This window comes from Lygodium microphyllum, chromosome 7, assembly GCF_053477565.2.
Source record: "Lygodium microphyllum isolate KBCC chromosome 7, Lygodium_microphyllum_v1.1.10, whole genome shotgun sequence".
NCBI lineage: Eukaryota > Viridiplantae > Streptophyta > Polypodiopsida > Schizaeales > Lygodiaceae > Lygodium > Lygodium microphyllum.
This window is the reverse complement of record NC_141141.1, coordinates 112608509-112628151: the sequence shown is the minus strand read 5'-3', so window position 1 is coordinate 112628151 and position 19643 is coordinate 112608509. Positions and strand designations below refer to the sequence as shown.

General features: G+C 38.5%; 1 protein-coding gene across 7 annotated transcripts; it reads right to left on the bottom strand.

Annotated features, from left to right (window-relative positions):
* Nucleotides 1-14642: 14642 nt before the first annotated feature.
* On the bottom strand, nucleotides 14643-19039 carry LOC148033845 (uncharacterized). Of its 7 annotated transcripts, none has more exons than XM_087681851.1 (5): nucleotides 18718-19039; nucleotides 18368-18609; nucleotides 17304-17458; nucleotides 16493-16621; nucleotides 14643-16333 (listed from the first exon to the last, which is right to left on the bottom strand). In XM_087681851.1, the coding sequence occupies exons 4-5, from the start codon at nucleotides 16584-16586 to the stop codon at nucleotides 14856-14858; spliced, it is 1572 nt and encodes a 523-aa protein (XP_087537977.1). In that variant the 5' UTR covers nucleotides 16587-16621; nucleotides 17304-17458; nucleotides 18368-18609; nucleotides 18718-19039; the 3' UTR covers nucleotides 14643-14855. The 7 variants fall into 7 exon arrangements, with proteins under 7 accessions (XP_087537977.1, XP_087537975.1, XP_087537979.1 ...); XM_087681849.1 differs by having other exon boundaries at nucleotides 16493-16612; nucleotides 18718-19038; XM_087681853.1 differs by having other exon boundaries at nucleotides 16493-16612; nucleotides 18427-18609; nucleotides 18718-19038.
* Nucleotides 19040-19643: the final 604 nt, after the last annotated feature.

Sequence of the window (19643 nt, the reverse complement as noted above, 5' to 3'; positions counted from 1 at the left end):
TTCTTCTTAAAGTTCTTCATAACTACATTTGAGGATATGTAAACTATATCAATAAGTGCTTGAGAGGTAAGTTGTTTAGAATAATATGTTTCAAGATACGTGAGAGAGAGAGAGAGAGAGAGAGAGAGAGAGAGAGAGAGAGAGAGAGAGAGAGAGAGAGAGAGAGAGAGAGAGAGAGAGAGAGAGAGAGAGAGAGAGAGAATCTTATAGCCATACTCATGAATACATGATTCTCCCCTTTTGATTATCGTAACTACCAAAGCCTAGTAAGTCAATCTTTCTAGCAACATAGAATCTTCACAATCCATAATAAAAGGGGAGAAACATAAGAAGAAAATAAATCAAAGTGTATCCACTTTAGATCATATGAAGAGCAAGATCTCAAGCCTTTGGTATAAAATGGGCCCCAAGTGCCAAAGTCTTGTTGCATGAAGTTGGCATCATCATCGCAATGATGTCACTAGTCTCTTGAGGTTAAGCAAGTAGGAATCATGTTATAAAGTACATGCTAAATAATTAATCTATGTGTCTCAATTGTGTGAGAGTTAATTGCTCAAATGTATATGTTGTATCTAGATCATATACAAGTTAATATCTCAATCTTGTAATTTGCATACAAGTTATTTACTGCATCTCAATTGTATATAAGTTAATTGCTCCATAATATACTTTGCATCTCAATCATATACAAGCTAATTATTTCATTATGTAATTTGCATGTATGATTTAATTACTCAATTATTTACTTTGTATCTCAACTATGTACAAGTTAATTGCTTAAGTGTATACTTTGTGTCTCAATCATGTATGACTTAATTGCACAATTGTGTACTTTGCATCTCAATCATATGTGAGCTATTGCTCTATCATACACTTTGCAACTCAATTTCATATGAATTAATTGCATAGCATGTATTTTGTGTGTGAAACTTGTACAAAATAATTGCACATTTATGTATTTTTATGAGTTAATTGCTCAATGATGTGCTTTGACTATTTTGATATATACTTATGGATCTAGGTAGACTACACAATCAAGTAAGTTCTATCTCAATCATGTAAACTAAAGGATTATTTTCAAGCTACTTAGAAACTTTTGATATATCCTTAAGAATGCTTCGTATCCATAAGTTAATAATTACAATAAGCTAAAAGTAGTGAATTTGTTCTCCATTGGAAATGTTTATTCCATCTTGAACAAGTTTATTTAAAGATGAAATTCATCTTAAAATAGAGTTCATATTATGCTACCTTTTCTATACTTATTTTTCACTATCTATTTGATCAAAACTAAATATTTAGCTTGTAGTAAATCAATATTTAACCTTTTTAACACCAAGAATTATTGAAACTTACTAAACCCTTAAATAAGTCAAAATTACCAACTAATCTCAAATTCAAAGGCACAGACCACATATAACTTAATTAATGTGTTATTAACTAAAACCTTTGTGCAATTTTATTTGAGTATTTTCTAAAAGTTACCATATGTCTTTGCAATCCCTTAGCTCAGAGAGACAAGTCAAACATGGCAAGTCATTGTGCATTTATTGAATTTATAGCATACAAAGAGATTAGCATTACATCATTTGACTTCTTCAAAAGTTAATGGTTGGATTGAGGTATAAACTCTACAAAATTGGTTACAGTAAAGGTGGTAACTGGAAATTTACTTCTTCATTCAGTGAAAGTTAACAATTGGATTGAGAGATATCAAGTCTACAAAACTTCTTACAATAGAGGTGGTAACTAGAAATTCAATCCTTCATTGAAGAAGAGGTTTCCACCATCCAAGCACATGTATTGTGTATTATGAAAAGTGCATCCACACGTAAAATGTATGGTGTGTGATGTGTGCAATGCCCTTATGCATCTAGCATATGGTGTGTTCATTATGTTTGATGCCCAATGTCATGTGTTGCTAAGCTGGTGCATTGTGTGTTAGGAATGTTCATGTATTGTGCATGTGGTGTGTAGGTTGTTATGTGTGGTGGATCAATGGAATACCTAATGTGACTAAGTGTGGGGTTTGTGTGTGTATAGATGGTTTTTGTGACCGTGTGTGTGTGTGTGTGTGTGTGTGTGTGTGTGTGTGTGTGTGTGTGTGTGTGTGTGTGTGTGTGTGTGTGTGTGTGTGTGTGTGTGTGGAGCAAGTGAATGTGTCATGCGTTGTATTGTGTGACTTAGCTTAGCATGTGACTAACATGTGTATATTGTGTGACTAACTAATGTGTGTAATGTGATTAGTGTAACTAACTAATGTGTGTAACTTGTGCATGTGTCATGTGATATCACACAACACATGGCATGAGACTATGAGACTACCAAAGTGCATGTGCACTATTTTAATGCGATGATTGATGTGTTTTGACCATAGGCCACATGGCCAACCGTATTGACATGCTGTGGAACTTCTATATCTGACAACGTGATGGCATGTCATTAATTATGAGGACATCAATGGGAGTTAGTAAAACACTTTAATTTAATTCTCTATAGCTACATTTCCTTTTGTGCATTCATACCTCCCACAAAAATTGACACCCAAATAACAAAAGCATATAATTTTGCAAGTAGCACAACCCGAGAACTTCCTTTAGAATGCTTCAATATTCTTTATTTCCATGTGTGTACATTATAGGTGACTTGCATTTACAAAGGCTCTTTACAAGCAGGGGGCATATACATGTTGTGGATCTTTTACAATGCAAACTCCTCTCATCAAGGACTATGAAAATGCCATAAATGTCTTCATGTAGATCTTTAGATACTATGACATCTTCCTATAAGATGGAAACTCTAGAATGAGAGTCCATTCATCATATAACTGCCATGAATTAACCTAAACACCCATATAGTATTAAGTGAAGAGAGTAGGTGACAAAGTAAGGACTAGATAAAGAGCATTCTTCCTTTATAACTATATGTTAGAAGACCCACAAGAAAATGCTATATTGATACACTATGCTTAAATGCATCAAACATGCATTCCTCCCGAGTCCCCAACAAGATATTTCATCCATGATTCCTCTTGGCAAAGTAGTAGGAATCAAAATATGAAAATGTGGTTGTAAGGTTTTGATCACCATAAACTCTTCATACAAGGTGTGTGTTGATAGGAAGACAACACTATGGAGTGATACACACTATGAAGACAAACTACTCAAATTTGAGAATAGCAAAAGAATTGGAGAAGAGCTTATGCATGTCAAGAAGTGAACTGGAGAGAGAGAAAGAGGAGAGAGAAGACTGCAGAAGAGAGAAGAAGTGCAAAAAAGAGAGAAAGAGAGTGACAAGGAGAAAGAAAGAATAGAATAGGAAAGAGAAAGACAGAAACAAGTAAGAAGCCATTGAAGTTGTGAGCAAGGTAATGAGGAGAGAGACAGTAATGTATTAATGTGTCAAAAGATGAGAAAAATTACATGTCCCTTCCTTTTATACCTATGCATGTGTGACATGGTATTAATATTATTCTCACACTAAACCACTATACTTCCCAACTTCTTACAATCCATCCCATCCCCCCGAAGGTTTTTTCCCTTAAAAAAAACCTTACAAAGATTGGAAAAGGATGGATGGAATAGAATACTATTTTATTTTCAACTTTACAATGGGAAAATGAATGAAAGATTAAAGACATACAGACTGAAATGAAGGAATGGAAGTATGCCTCATCAATATACATGATCAAGAGTGCTTCAAAAGTACTTGGAGCCTTAAAGTCTTCAATTGATCAACTCAAAATGAGTAGACAACTTGTATGAATAGACCCTAGTGAACCAAATCTGCCATAACTTTTGGTAAGTATTCAAACGAAGCGTGCCACATGTCAAAACATAGCTCTTGAAGAGTACTTTGACCCTATCTATGTGGCATAATTCTAAAAATAAGACAAAATGAAAATTATTGAAAACAGTTTTCTATCAAGTCCCTATCTGCATCATAACTAGCTCCATAGTCAGTAAGCTTCAGCCACACCAATGTGTCCCACAATAGGTAAGGAAACTCATCTAGTATAGAATCATGCACATCCATGAAGCTTCCTTAGATGGAAAACTTCTCCATTTGATCAAAGATTCAATGATGGAGCAAGAGCAAAGCTTCTTCTTGCGCTGACCTATGATAGCCTCTAGAATGTACTAAATAAGATCTTCTTCATCAATAAGTGGCAACTCATTAACTGTATTAATAGTATCCCTACAAAAAGGCTTGAGTTGACTAATATAGAATACATTATGAATCTTAATGGAAGAGGGTAGCTCCAATCTATATGCCAAGTCTCCAATGCACTTTAGGATCCTATAGGGTCCATAAAATCTATGAGCAAGCTTGTTACTAGATCCATCTTTCAAAGTAGAATACTGAGACTTAGGCACCTTCAACAAAACTAACTCTCTTTCTTGGAACTCTAAAGGTTGCCTCTTCTCATCTACATACATCTTCTTTTGGTCTTGGGCTTTTCTAAGATTCATCTTACACTGCTGAAGAAGGGTCTGCATTCTTTCCAATTCTTCTTTCCCATGAGGATTGATTATTTCATTGAAGATGACTATGGAAAGGGCACATAGCATCAAAGGGTGAAACTCCAATACTAGCATAAGTGGAGTTATTGTAGGCAAACTTAGCCAAGTGTAACCAAGAATCCCATGAATTCTAGACATCATAGTAGAAATGGTGAAGCTAAGTCTCCAACCACTTGTTTATCCTTTCTATCTATCCATCAGTTTGTGGATGATAGGCTGTAGAGGGAGCCAATTTAGTGTCAATGGATGTGAATACCGCCTGCCAAAATTTTCTCATGAACTTTGAATCTCTATCATGAACAATCACCTGCGGTAATCTATGTAATCTAAACATCTACTCCATAAAAGCTGACTAAATGGGTCCTATCCTTATTCTACTGACAAGGCATGCAGTGCATGACAAAATCTTTGGCATCTTTCCACAGTCCTTTCCAATAAAAGTTTTTAATGATCCTATTATAGGTTTTTAAAACTCCAAGGTGTCCAGCTAAGGATGAAGAATGCAACTCCTCAATAATTTTCTGTGTAAAAGAAGAAGTGGAGGGAATGACATTCTTGCCATTTAACTAGATTAGGCCATTTTGAAGCTAATAATGTGAGTTATCTTCCATGAGACCTTGTTGTAATTTTTAAAAAACATGGCGAAGCTCTTCATCCAAAGGATAACTCCCTATAATTCTTCAATCCAATCACTATGTAGCTCAGTCATTGCTAAAACTTTGAAGGTCCACATATGAGAAATAGAATCAGTACATTGTCTTTGCCCCTCGTATGAGTAATATCAAAATCATAAATTTGCAGTGTAGCTACCCAACTATGCTACTTAGGAGTAAGATTGGACTGAGTGAGGAAATACTTAAGGACCTTGTGATCACTTTGAACTCTGAATCGGCTGTCATACAAATAATGGTGCCATTTCTTTATTGCATGCAAGATAGTCAATATCTCTTGGTCATAAATATTCATAGCCATTTCCTTATCTGTAAGCTTGCGACTTTCAAAGGCAATCACCCCATTCTCCTATAACAAAAGAGCCCCTGTGCCTCGACCACTGGCATCACACTATTATATGGTAAACTCCTTCAAAAAATACGGGCATACTAGAATAGGAGTAGAAGTAAGAGTTTCTTTAACTAGTTGAAGCTACTATCAGCAAGAGCATCCCAAAAAAAGAAAGCTTCTTTCTTCAACCTATCAATCAAAGGAGCTACAATAGCCACATAATGTTTGATGAATCGGTGATACAATGAATATAGACCAAGAAATCCTCTAAGTGAAGTAGTGATAGTAGGTGTTGGCCAATCTTTAATACATTGTACCTTCTTGGGGTCAGCCTAGATCCCTTTCTCATTGACAATATGTCTCAATTATTCCACTTCGGTCTGCATAAAAAAGCATTTCTTCTCCTTAGCAAAGAGTTTGTGATATCTCAATACATCAAAACCTTCCTTATGTGTGATAAATGGTCCTGAAGGGCCTTACTGTAAATCAAAATGTCATCAAAGAAGACCAAGATGAACTAAAAGAGAAAAGGCTACAAAATCTTGTTCATTATACTCTAGAAGGTAGCTCGAGTATTTGTAAGCCCAAATGGCATCACTAGGAAATGGTAGAGCCATCGATCAGTCCTAAAAGCAATCTTGATTTCATCACCCTCTCTCATACGAATGTGATGATACCCTAACCTCAAGTCAATCTTTGTAAAGATCAATTCTGGGTATTGGATACATGTTCTTCATTGTGATCTTGTTAAGATCCCTATAATCAATACACATCCTGAAAGATCCATCTTTCTTTTTAACTAACAAGACCGAAGATACATACAGTGAAGAACTAGGTTCAATAAATCCCATTTCAAGAAGCTCCTTGATTTGCTTGCCAGCTACTTCTCCAAGCTCACATTTGAACAATTTGTAAGGTGGATTATTAATTGGCTTTGAGTTGGGCTCCAAATCAATGGGGTGATCTACTACTCTCTTGAGAGGCAATGAATTAGGCAATTCAAACAAATCCATGTACTCCTCAAGAAGAGCTTTCAAAGTTGGATGACTTGCTAAATTTGTGGGCTGATCTTCAACCTCTTTATTTATGTGCAAAACAAAGATGTGTGAGCGCCTCTTATACTCCTTTTTGAGTTGTTGAATGTGGATAAGCTGAAAATATGATTTACTAGGAATTCCTTGTAGATGGATGAGTTGTCCATCAAATATAAACTCCATATACACTTGTGACAAATCCGTAGTAATTTTTTCCAATGTCATCAACCAATCACAACCAAGTACAATATCTATAGGCCCCATTTCCAAGGTTATCAGGTTTAGTTTTGCTTCATAATTTTTAGCCAGATGTAAAGAAACGTGTGGGCATATTTGAGTGTTGATTTCTTCTTCATCATTGGCTATCTAAACTCTTATGGGCTATTATAGGTCAATGGGAAGACAATTTAGCTTGTTCATAATGGACTTACTTACAAAACTGTATGTACTACCACTATCTATCAAGATGAACCCATCCTTTCCATGAATATTACCCTTCATACGAAGTGTATTAGGGCACTTAGAACATGTCCAAGCATTAATGGACTTATTCACAAAGTTGTATGTACTACCACTATCTACCAGGATGAACACGTCCTTTCCATGAATATTACCCTTCATATAAAGTGTATTAGGGCTCTTAGAACCTATCCAACCATCCATGGAAATGGAACAACTAGTGGCAGAGCAAGTGGGTTGAAAGGAACACTCCCACCTGGATCAAAAGGAAAAGAGTCGACAAGATCATAAAAATATTCCTGCCCAACTTCTTCCTCAAGATCATCATTTTCAACAATAGGTTCAAATGCATTGGCTACATCAATCTCATCTTCAAAATCCTCAAAGACTAACGTACTATGAACCTCGGCTTTTTCATTTTTGTATACACTTTGTGGCATGATCAGCTATATACATTTTTCCACATTTGAAGCATAAGCCTTTTTCCTTTCTTTCTTTGTAGAGGTCCATAGGAATAGACTTTGGATTCATATTGGCTAAAATAGATTTAAGCTTGTTATTTCCTTGTTTAAAATCTACTCTTGGATTGTTTGCTATCTTGAAATTTCTTTGAGATCTTGAAGCATTGAATGATGGATAAGTCGGCACTCTGAAGCTCCCACTTAGTGCATGATTGCTACCATAAACATTGTCAACTTGTCCCTGTTTTAAAACAGTCCTTAGATGTCCACAATTAGGTTGAAATGGGGACTTTCTCCTATATTTCCTTCCACTATGCTCTGCAAGATCAATAGCTTTGAAAAAATTGGTAGGGTTTTGTGCTAGAGCATCAACTGATAAAGATTGATCTAGACCATGCATGCACTTGTGGAGTTTAGCTTCATCACTAATGCTTTCTAGATACATGGTAAAATTGAGGAATTGGTCGATATACTCTTGTAAAATTAGGCCTCTTTGTTCTAGTCCATACCATCTCCATGCCAATTTCTCTTTTTCAAGAGGAGAGACAAACCTGAGCGACATAAGTGTCTTGAATGCATCCCAATTGTTGCGAGCAACGGATGCGTGGTTTGCATGTAGCGAATGGAAGAAGCTCTCTCTTTTACTCATAAAATTGCATACGACTCGTGAGAAATTGAAAATAGACTAAAAAAGAAGGTAAAGTAAGATGAAGTGACTCCAGACTGGATTCAATCTCCCCCGACATGAAGTGGGCATCTCCCTTCATGTCGTATTTATAATAATATTATGAAATCTTCTTTGCCCAAGATTTAGGCCCTTTATAATCACTCTTTGCATAAAGAGTTTGAGTGAACTTAAAAAGAGATAGAGTAATCTGAATTAATGGATGCTAGCAGTTGTGCATTCCACAACTCTCTAGAGCCATTAATATTTTATTGGACATATCTTCTAAAAATCTATTTTGCTAATAAATATTTACATAGAGGCTATACGCACACTTTATAAGAAATAGCGGTGCATCTAATACAATAATCCAATCATTGCCAAATAAATTATTGAGGAAATAATCTTTAGAATGCTTTGCGTGTGGCGCACCTTTCCAATTCTCGTTGCTCTACACATCAGCTGCCAAAAATTCAAAAAATCATGTTAGAATAATAATCAACTGAATAATTACAGCTAGCTACATAAATCAATTAATTTGGAATTCCATACAATAATTAGTTCACAAAGACGTTAATACTTGTATGGATAAAATGGTAATACCCACATTCACACTTGCATGGATACCCAAAAAGGATAGGCATCCCCATCGACCTTCCGCCTAAGACAATTCTTAGGAATGTGCCCCGCATTGACGGAGAACCATTTAAGGTACTCATCCCGCCAACGTGCACACAAAGGAGAACCATTTAAGGCGCTCATCCCTTTGCGTAGGTGACCTCAATGGGGACACCTATCCTTTCCGAGTATCGATGCAAGTGTGAATGTGGGTGGTACCATTTTATCCACATAAGTATTAACGTCTTCGTGAACTAATTATTGTATGGAATTTCAAATTAATTGATTTATGTGGCTAGCTGCAATTATTCAGTTGGTTATCATTCTAACATGATTTTCTAAATTTTTGGTAGCTGATGTGTAGAGAGCAAGGAGAATTGGAAAGGCGCGCCACGTGCAAAGCATTCTAAAGATTATTTCCTTAAGAATTTATTTGGCAATTATTGTATTATTGTATTAGACGCACCCCTATTTCTTATAAAGCGTGCACATAGCCTCTATGTAAATATTTATTAGCAAAATAGATTTTTAGAGTATATGTCCAATAAAATATTAATGGTTCTAGAGAGTTGTGGGATGCACAACTGCTAGCATCCATTAATTCAGATTACTCTATCTCTTTTTCAGTTCATTCAAACTCTTTATGCAAAGAGTGATTGTAAAGGGCCTAAATCTTGGGCAAAGAAGATTTCATAATATTATTATAAATACGACATGAAGGGAGCTGCCCACTTCATGTCGGGGGGGAGATTGAACCCAATCTTGAGTCGCTTCATCTTACTTTACATTCTCTTTTAGTCTATTTTCAATTTCTCATGAGTCGTATGCAATTTTATGAGTAAAAGAGAGAAAGAGAGAGCTTCTTCCTTTCGTTATGCGCAAACCACGCATCCGTTGCTCGCAACACCAATTCTCTACAAGTATGTCCCAATTCTCTACATGTATGTTCTCCTTCTTAATATATCTCCACCAAGTATGCACAAATCCCTCCAAGTGCAAGGATGCAAAATGAAACTTCATATCATCACTTCCAAGGAATATATCAAAGTAAGATTCCAATTTTGAAATCCATTCCTCTAGATCAGATGGTGAAGATGATTGACCATTATACTTTTCCAGAATGATCTTATCCTTAAGCTCTTTTTCAAGAAAGAGTTGTTGTCCCAAAATAGAGTTCTCATGAGTATTAGGCATGGAACCCCCAAAATAAGATGGGACTCTTCCCATAGGTGGTTGAGAATTAGTATGAAACCTTTCTGTTGGTAGAGAACCTCTAGAAAGTTGGGTATTCAGCCCAAAAGCTTGGGAATTAGCACCATTCAAATAGCCATTATGCCTTTGTGAAGTCTCACCTACTTCATAATAACTATTTAGAATACACATTCATCCAACGATACCATGACCGTGACCATTTTGGTTAGGTGGCTAAAGTGGGACTGAAAGTTCACTGTTTGAATGAGGTTTCTCATTAGCTTCTTTGGTTCCCATTTGCATTTGCATCCATTGGGAGAATTGAACCATTATTTGAGCATTAGATTCTTCTAACTTATCAATTGAATCCTTTGTTTGGGTAGTGGAATCCACCAACTTCTCAATGGAAGACTTCATTTGACTAGTAGACAATATCATCTACTCCATTCTAGATAACAGCTCCATATGTATTTGAGCATGCCTATTCTCATATTCACACATGGTATTATTGAGGGCATTGATTTCCCTTTGTTGTTGAGGCTCTTCAAGGCCCTCTTGAGGTGTATTATTGAGTATGGAATCTCTAATTTGTTGTGCATAGTCATCCTAGTCCTTATTCTTGCCTTTATGACATGCCATAGTAGTGCAGTTATGCAATACCCCCTGTCAGAAAATTAGCTATAACTTGAGCTAGGAAACTCTGATTTCCAAAAAAATTTATTCAAATCAAAGCCAATGATGCCCTCTTTAAGATGAGCTATAGTATCTCATAATAGGTTTAGGAGATTAAAAACTGCAATTCAATCTCTAATTCTGAAGAACTGTCCATGCGCATGCACCCTGTTTCAACCTGTAAATACCCTATTTCCACCTATAAGAGTAAGATGGTGGTCCCAAATGGCTACCAAACCTTGTAGGAGGCTGGATAGGACCTATGGGCATCCTATAGTACTTGCACATGTACATTAGTAATGAAGTTGGTACATGTAATGACCTATATATACCTTGCAGTGCCTTGTAAATCCCATATTTTACCTTGTTTTGCTCTTGAAGGTACTTGAGTCTTTGAAAGCACTTCAATCTTCAATTCTCCACTCGTTGTACCTATGTGAGGGATAAAATGGTAAGACAGACTCCCTACACAAGGCTTCAAATTATCGAGAGGTGGGCAAAGAGAAGACTACAGAAGAGAGAGAAGAAGTGCAAAAGAGAGAGAAAGAGAGTGACAAGGAGAGAGAAATACTAGAATAGGAAAGAGAAAGACAAAAAAAAAAGTAGGAAGCCATTGAAGCTGTGACCAAGGTAATGAGGAGAGAGACAATAATGTATTAAAGTGTCAAAAGATGAGAAAATTTACATCTCTTTCTTTTAAATCTATTGTAGTGTGACATGGTATTACTATTATTCTCATACTAAATCACTATACTTCCCAACTTCTTACAATGCAATGGTCCTCACACACACCTCTCTCTCTCTCTCTCTCTCTCTCTCTCTCTCTCTCTCTCTCTCTCTCTCTCTCTCTCTCTCTCTCTCTCTCTCTCTCTCTCTCTCTCTCTCTCTCTCTCTCTCTCTCTCTCTCTCAAGGTGCTCCAATGGATCAGACAGAAGCATGAAGACAAGCTCTTGAAGTTGGTAAACGCAAGAATAATCTCTTTTGTTCAATTTTCAACCTTTTATATATGGACTCAAATTTTAGGGTTTCCCCCCGATAGGGTTGGGCACCCTATCCCTTTTTTGGGCTCTTGACTAATCCTTGTATTGCATAGGTTTATAGACTTGCTCTTGGACTCTCTCATTTCACAATGCTAGAGAAAGGTAGCCTAAAAGAAATAGATCAAGCACTTGAGGGAGGACTATGAGAGAAAATTAGAAAGTGCCATGTGGGTTGAGAGAGGTTGAGTGAAATAGAAGTTTGACATGTGAAATGTAATGGGGGTCTTCCACAAGGAAAGAAAAGTTGTGTTAAAATGAAGATGGATCCGTGCAAGAAAATCCACCCTTTAAAAAAAAGGAGGTGCATCAATTGTAGACCCAAAGAAGAGGTTAAAGAAGATATCTCATTTAAACATAGAGAAAAATATCACCTCAAATCTTTGATAATCCAAAAAGCTCACTAGGAAATTTTCCCCTATTTAAAAAAGTTCCATTATCTTAACAAACAAAAAATGTGTTCTACATACAATATAGTAGTGTTCATGAAAAACATTTTTGGTAGCAAATACAAAAAAACAGAATGACATAAGTAAGGTACAAATTGAACGCATTGCCATGGATGAACAAGGAGGCCCTAAATAGACATGGAAGTACACAAAGATGAGAGGCCAAGAACTAATGGAAATGGCTTTTGAGGATTTGTGAAAACTTGCAACAATAGGAGCATGTCTTAGGCCTAATCATAGTACAAAAGGTGTTGATAGCGAGGCACATTAGCACGGTTAAAAGCTGTTTGTTGGTGAAGAGGGGACCTATAGCTAAACAATGGCTTGATATTGACAACATCACCATTGCTAAGGCAACAAGAAATATGGGTGAGGACCATTACTTATGGAAAGAAGCAATGCCAATAGCTAAACAGTGGCTTGATATTGACAACATCACCATTGCTAAGGCAACAAGAAATATGGGTGAGGACCATTACTTATGGAAAGAAGCAATGCCAATCATTAGAAGAAAAGAGAGAAGAGGAGCCATGTTAGCCATGGAAGGGCTTTAAGCACCTCACAATCTAATCATTGCACAACCTAGAGGCATGATCAATCAAAAAGGGGATGGGAGAATGGCAATGCTACCACTTTTATAATGGTCCAATGTTGAAAAGGAGATACAACACATGTCTCTTGTTGAATACAACTCTCTCTCCTTCCACCATATACACTCCCCAAGAATAAATTAATATAAGTCTAATCAAGTCCCACTAAAGTAAGCTCATGTAAGTTACATAAAGGCTTACATTAGCAATGCACATCTAAGCACAAAATAGTTGCAAAACAATGTTAAATTAAAAATAATATGCCCAAAATGTTTTTACCCTCTACTTGTACTCATATCTTCAAGTTGAATGAGTGGTAATATCCAAGTTCACCACCCATTCATAGTTGTGGCTCAAAGGTCTACACCAATCCAACATTTTGAGTAATTATCATAATACATGGATATCTAATTTCAATGGGTGCTCTTGATAAAGGTACAAAAAGCAATTAGTCTCCATAATCAAGCTTTTTCAAATCTATTGTAAGCATTTCCATGTTAACATGCGCAATTGGATTGTGCCTTGGCAAGATATAGAAATAGTGGGAACACACAATTTCAATGGATTTCAAGTTTATATGTGTGCGAGCTTGTTTATACATGTCAAGACACCCATATGTGCATGCAAGTCTCCCAAAGCTTAAGTCTAAACATGTTCTTTATTTGTGTAGCAAATTATAATAGAATGTTGCATCACAATCCACCTTTACTAGCATTATCTTTTAGGGCAAGTACTCCTGACACTTGATTCATGCATTAAATTCAAGTTATATGTGTGCGAGCTTGTTTATACATGTCAAGACACCCATATGTGCATGCAAGTCTCCCAAAGCTCAAGTCTAAACATGTTCTTTCTCTATATAGCAAATTATAATAGAATGTTGCATCAAAATCCACCTTTACTAGCATCATCTTTTAGGGCAAGTACTCTTGACACTTGATTCGTACATTAAAAAGCTTACTCTAGTTAACAACACTATTAGTGGTGCAACTTTTTTCCCTTCTTAGTCTCTTTACTTTCTTGTTTTTTGAGATAGGCTGCTTGAAATTATAAAGATGGCTCTAAGGTGTACCCAAGGTTTGAACTCAGAGATCCACGTACACACACCCACACTATATCAAACCACTTTGAGCTACAACCCAGTTGGCTCTTTTCCGTAAGTTTATTGCAAGTTTCTTTTCATGCTGCGAGACTGTAATATGGGCGAGAGAGACTGTCCTGACAGAGAGATCGATCAGCTGTTATTCTTCCCATCTTAGTATATTTATGGGTATCATTGGTGTACGTGTTGAGATGCTCACTGACTTTCATGGCCATCCTTCTGTTCACAGCTACTCGTACTCGTGCATATTTTTCATTCATTTACGTTCATGTCACTCCCTACTGCAGATTGCAGTCTTTATTTGGGTGATTGGCAGGAATAGTACATGGGTGATGGGACGCTCAGCCCTGCTTCTGTCTCGACTACATGTATCCACATGAGCCAGCGAGAGCCAGTGTCATGTTCACTTCTTTCATTCATTGCATTGCTCGTGTAGGTGCGCACTAACCAGCGCTTACCCAATGTTCCATCAGTAATGGTGAAATGGTGAATTGTTACTCAAAGGTTGCATCTTATTTTCTTGGGTGAAGATAAGAGACACCCCCAACATTTTTTGAATATTTGCAATTCACTTCATGCACTCTGGTCTTTTGTCGCAGAGGCGCAGAGGCTAAGCATGTTCCTGCACGTCATGCACTCCGGTCTTTCGTTGCAGGGGCAAGGCATGTTTTCCTGCATCTGCTATGTGATGGTCGTCTACACACTAACGGAGCAAGCCAACGTTGTAGACTTTGTTATATGCAGATGTATTCACAGAGACAGCAAACAGTAGATGACAACAGCAGGCCCGATCAAACACAATTATTCAAGAACAATGAGCAACTCTCTTTAAGACACAGTGTAGATATTATGTTTTGTTTAACTAAAAGAATATCAACCCGTGTCTTTGCGTCTAACTACAGATTAGATACAAAATGTAACTCCCCCAAAAATCAAGTCCTAAAAGCCTTGATTAAGGGAATGCAGTCACCACAACATACTGACACGCATAGTGAGACAGCCTACATTCACTTCTGCCAAGCCTATGAAGAGTGGCAGTACAACGTGACAATTCAGAGAGCTAATGCATAAGATTGCATCTTCGGACCCCTAAAAGCAGATAACAAAGCCTTCTTCCAGGCTGGTACCTGCTGAGAAGAGGAGGCTCTGCTTGACACATGCAACTTTCTCTTCAAAAAACCTAGTGCTGACTCCAACCTCTGGTTCTTGTTCTTCATGATATCCAAGCTGAAACAGAGCTGTCTGATTGCTTCCCGCTTCTCCTCTGCCCGGTCCAGGATAGCTAGCTTGAATTTATTGTTCTCATCCATCAAGGTTGACAACTGGTGTTGTGCAATCTCTAGCTTCCTGTTCAAGGCAGATACTCTTTGCTCTCCTACCATGCGTCCATGAGAAATCTCATTTCTCAAGCTCTCATTCTCTTCTTTCAGCCTCACCAACTCTTCAATTGCCTTCTTGTGGGTATCTTCCATAGCTTTTGCAGACAAAACATCACCTTCTAGCACCTTATTTCTTTTCGCCAAGCCCATTAACCCTACTCTTAAAAATCTGATGACTGTGGTGGCATTTCTATTGGTACCAGCTGAATCTCTCAGGACTGCATTCAACCTGTGATTCTCCTCCTTCAAAACCAACATTTGATCTTCCAGATGGCTTAACTTGTCTTTCAAGAAGGATTCCATCTGTGCACTACAGCCACAGATCAAAACATCAGCACCCTTCACTCGAACGCAACCACATCCTTTGTCTTCAAGATCCCCTTCAGTGCTGCTATCGTTATCGTCTTGTAAACAAGGAAGAGACTCCTCGAGCTCCTCTTCCAGAAACTCCTTTCTGAACAAGTCTTCCACAGCAGCCCTTGAACTATCCATCTGATGGACAAAAAGAGGCCTGTTGAGCTCATCGAGCCTGTTCCTCAGTTTCAAGGTTTCTTGTTCAGCATCTGCATGCTTTTTTTCAAGCTCACCAATTCTGCTTTGCAACCCCTTATTCAATTCAAGAGCCTTTTGGTGGGAGTCCGAAAGAGATTTGTTTTCCTTCTCCAGGCCTTGCAGCTCTTCTTGCAACTTCTCAACTACAGTCACATTATCTACCTCAGAATCGGAGGATGATAAGCCCCCCTCGTCCTGTGAGGATGGATGATCTTTAAGCTCATCGCTTCTCTCAGTATCAATCACTTCCTGAGCTTGAGCCTGTGCTTGTGCCTCTGCTTGGGCGGCTTTCTTCAGCAGGCTTTCAAAGTTTTGATAACTCTTTCTTAATGGAGAACCTCGATGCCTTGCAGGGACAGCAGCTTGTGGAGAATCACAAGATAGCCCATATTGAACTTGCAAAGCTCTGGGGATGTTTTGCCTGATTTCACCAGTGAGATGGTCATACCGCTCTGCAAGTGATCTGTACGCTCGGTAGAACTCCTCCACAAGGTTGACAAGCTCTGGTCGTTTCTGATAGAACATCTCTGCTCGCTGGGCAAAAGAGTCTGCATCTTCCTCAATCAAGCTCAGCATTTCTTTTACCTTCTCATCTAACTCTGCAACGTCATGAAGTCAGCAGATAATGAGCAATGTCAAGTAAATTCCAACCTCGCACCCAAATCAAGCAATCACACCATTTTACTCATTAACAACAGAAAATACCTTATGGAATTCTGGAAGCAATTCAATTTCAAATGAAAGGTAGCAGTTCAGACCTTGAAGATTGGACTGGAGCCACCGAGAGTGCCTGGGACTGTTGTGACTGTCCCACCACCATGAATGTGATGGGCTGCGTTGCAGCTTCATCATAAGCCTAAGCGAGTCAAGTAGGATAACTGCAACAACTTGGTCACCCAGAAACTTCAAAATCAGAGATTAGGTACCAAAACCAGCTGCTTTCTGATTTAGTCAGGAACTTAAAACAGACCACAGGGGAAGGGGATGAAGGAAAACGCCATAGACAGTAGGATTGATAAGTGGGCATTCCCTGTGCTTACTCAAAAATTTAAATAAATACTCGATGATCAATTTACTTTTTGTATATTTCCCAGTTATCAAATCAAACGCCTTTTCCGCAATTATAAAGATCAGATTAAACTGCAGGGCTGAAAAGCCAAGAGCAAGCAATTTTCCCTTCTGTCCTAATGGCTCCTCATCTTCAAAAATTTATCTATTGTATACATACCAACGCCCCCCAAAAAAGCAGAAAAACAACATCCAAAATTGCTGGTGTTACAGGTCTATTGGCGGCAAACGGCTAACCTCAATTAAAAACAAACAGAATGCGTCAGTTAATTATCAGATCTGATGATGAAAGGCGTGCAACTCTTCCGAGACAAAGAGCATGGAAAACATGATGGGAGCAGAGGAAGGTGCGGAATCACAAATAGCAGAATGCAGTCTCTGAGATGAGAATTAACAGTAGCATTCAGGAAGACATCATCAGCCCAAAAGGCTATGGAGCCATGACGATGATCGCCACAGAATGCAGATAAGTGAGTGTGTTGAAACAATGAGAAGGCTTACCTCTTCAGAAACGCAAGCTGGGCAGTCAGGTTGTCTGCTGCAAGGGACGACTCATAAGAAGAGCAGGAGAAACTGGCTGTGCATCAGAAGAAAACGGATGCTTTACAAGAGAATGGGGCTCTCTTCGGCCAGGAAAGCTTCTATTTCCAATCGAACTGCAGCGCAGAAGATTCTGAGAATTAAGAATCGCCCAAAAATTCCTCTCTCTCTCTGTCTTTCTCACCAAAACAGGCAAGTGAAACGCAAATTGTGCTCCAAAACATATACAGTACTCTCTCTCTCTCTCTCTCTCTCTCTCTCTCTCTCTGTGCGTCTCTATCTTGGCTTTGAACACAGGTATGCGCAGAATTTCTCAGAGATGAAGCCTATTCCCTGTGAAGTCAGCCATTGCAACAGCCTCTCTCTCTCTCTCTCTCTCTCTCTCTCTCTCTCTCTCTCTGGGTATGCTGCCGCCTCTACACCAACCAAAATGCTTCCTCTCCCGCTCCTTCCCAATAACTAAAAGACACAAAAACCAGGACATTCAAAATTTTCTCTACCCCATATATTTTCTATCATTTACCAAGTTTTCAACACTTTTATTTTTTAACCATTTTCTCATAGCAAAATCTTTCAATTTTCTTTGTGCTGCGTCTTCGTAATCATCAGCCAAACCAGACGAATCTATGCTCAAAATTCTCCGGCAGATTTTGGGTGGGGGAGGGGGAGCACTTCCTGCTAGCTACGTAGAAGATCTAATTATAAATTCCACCCATTATTAAAAATATAGACAAATTACAGGAATTCACAGCCGGTTTTTTAAATGTGAGAAAAAAAAAATTTACTCCGGAAAGCGTGAAAAGCTTTTTTGCGTAGGTTAATTAAAAGACTCCAAAAACACAAAAAGCCGTTGAGTTTGGCAGCCATGCACGCAACCCAAGCACCACCGAAGAATCGCCAATCTCCAAAATCCTCACACGCCCACGCAAATTCATTTCCAATTTCTTTTAAATTAAATCTACTAATCTGCAATTAATCGCCTCTCGTATAAATCTCGGGGTGGCGAGGTTGGAAGCGAAATTTACTAGGAATGCGCAGTGCGTCTTAAACACGCAGTTTGAAAAAACCTTCCCACCATGGCAACCTGTTTTATTCAGACAATTCATCGCTCCTTGTATGATCTGAGGGACAAGATGCTGCATTTCCCCCTCCTTTTAAAAAATCTGTAGTCCAACGGCCGAAAAACTATGCTATATTTTACCCGGATTTGCAAAGCTGCTTTGCTTGCTGCTGCAAAAAGACAGCAAAAACCATCTGCAAAGGTGGTCTGTCAAAAATCCGATTTCTCATCAGAAAAGAGACATCAAGAGCAGCTATAATAACTGATCAGAAAGAGGAGAGGGGGAAGGATACAAAAGAGAGTCAGCTTCTCCACCTCTTTTTGTCTCTCTCGCGGGCTCTCTCTCTCTGTATGTGTATGCCTGCCTGCACCAAAAAACAGCTCTACTACAACGGCAACAAACATGCAAGGCCCTACCACCATCGAAAAAATGTGGAGCTGCAAGATGAAGATGTCGACACCCTCGACCTTGCACGCACAGTAAGAAAAGAACCCCCACTCCCTGCACAGTCACTCATTCATGGCTGTGTTGAATAGCTTTATTCAGTCAATATCCGATCATGTGCTGCCTCTTTATCACCCTCATCACCCGGGCCTCTCTCTCTTCCTCCTTGCAAGTTTCGTCGCAAAAAATCTCCCCATTTTTCTAAAGGTTTTGTCACCTTTCTGATGTAGAAATTCTTAGACATTCAAGTCATAATCCACGAGCTTATTAATATCTTCAAAGGGAGGGCTCCCAGGAGACTTTTTCTAGTGGAGCCACCTAATGCAAAGTCCTCTCTCTACCTACCACCCATTAGGTTTTTTCAAGGTGAGGCCCAATGTGGCCACGTGAATCCTCATGATCGTAGTACACTAGCCCACTCTTTAATGCAAGTCCCACTCCTAAGAGCCCCTCCACACGCATGTCGATGGACTTGCGATGAAGGCCGAATGAACTTGATGGAAAATGAGACACACAACATGCAGCAAGTCCATTCAACTTGCATAGGTCAATGTAATCAAGTTGAAGGGTGTGTGCCGCAACCACTTGACTTGTGCTTCGGAAGAAATGCAACTCCTACAAGTGATAATAGTAACACCAAAAATGGAGATACTAGGTCAACTCCAGCAAGTTCACTAAACATGGCAACTATGTCTTTTGAGAGCCAAGCCACCACGCCTAGGTCACTGGTCAATGTAGTCAAGTTAATGTGAGTGTGGCTTAACTACTTGACTTATACTCCTAAATTTGTGGGACT

Excerpts from the sequence above, each read along its gene's own strand:
- LOC148033845 (XM_087681851.1), bottom strand. The coding sequence starts at position 16,586 with ATGATGAAGCTGCAACGCAGCCCATCACATTCATGGTGGTGGGACAGT. Across the intron at positions 16,334-16,492 it reads GCTCCAGTCCAATCTTCAAG|AGTTAGATGAGAAGGTAAAA; the intron begins GTCTGAACTGCT and ends ATGACGTTGCAG.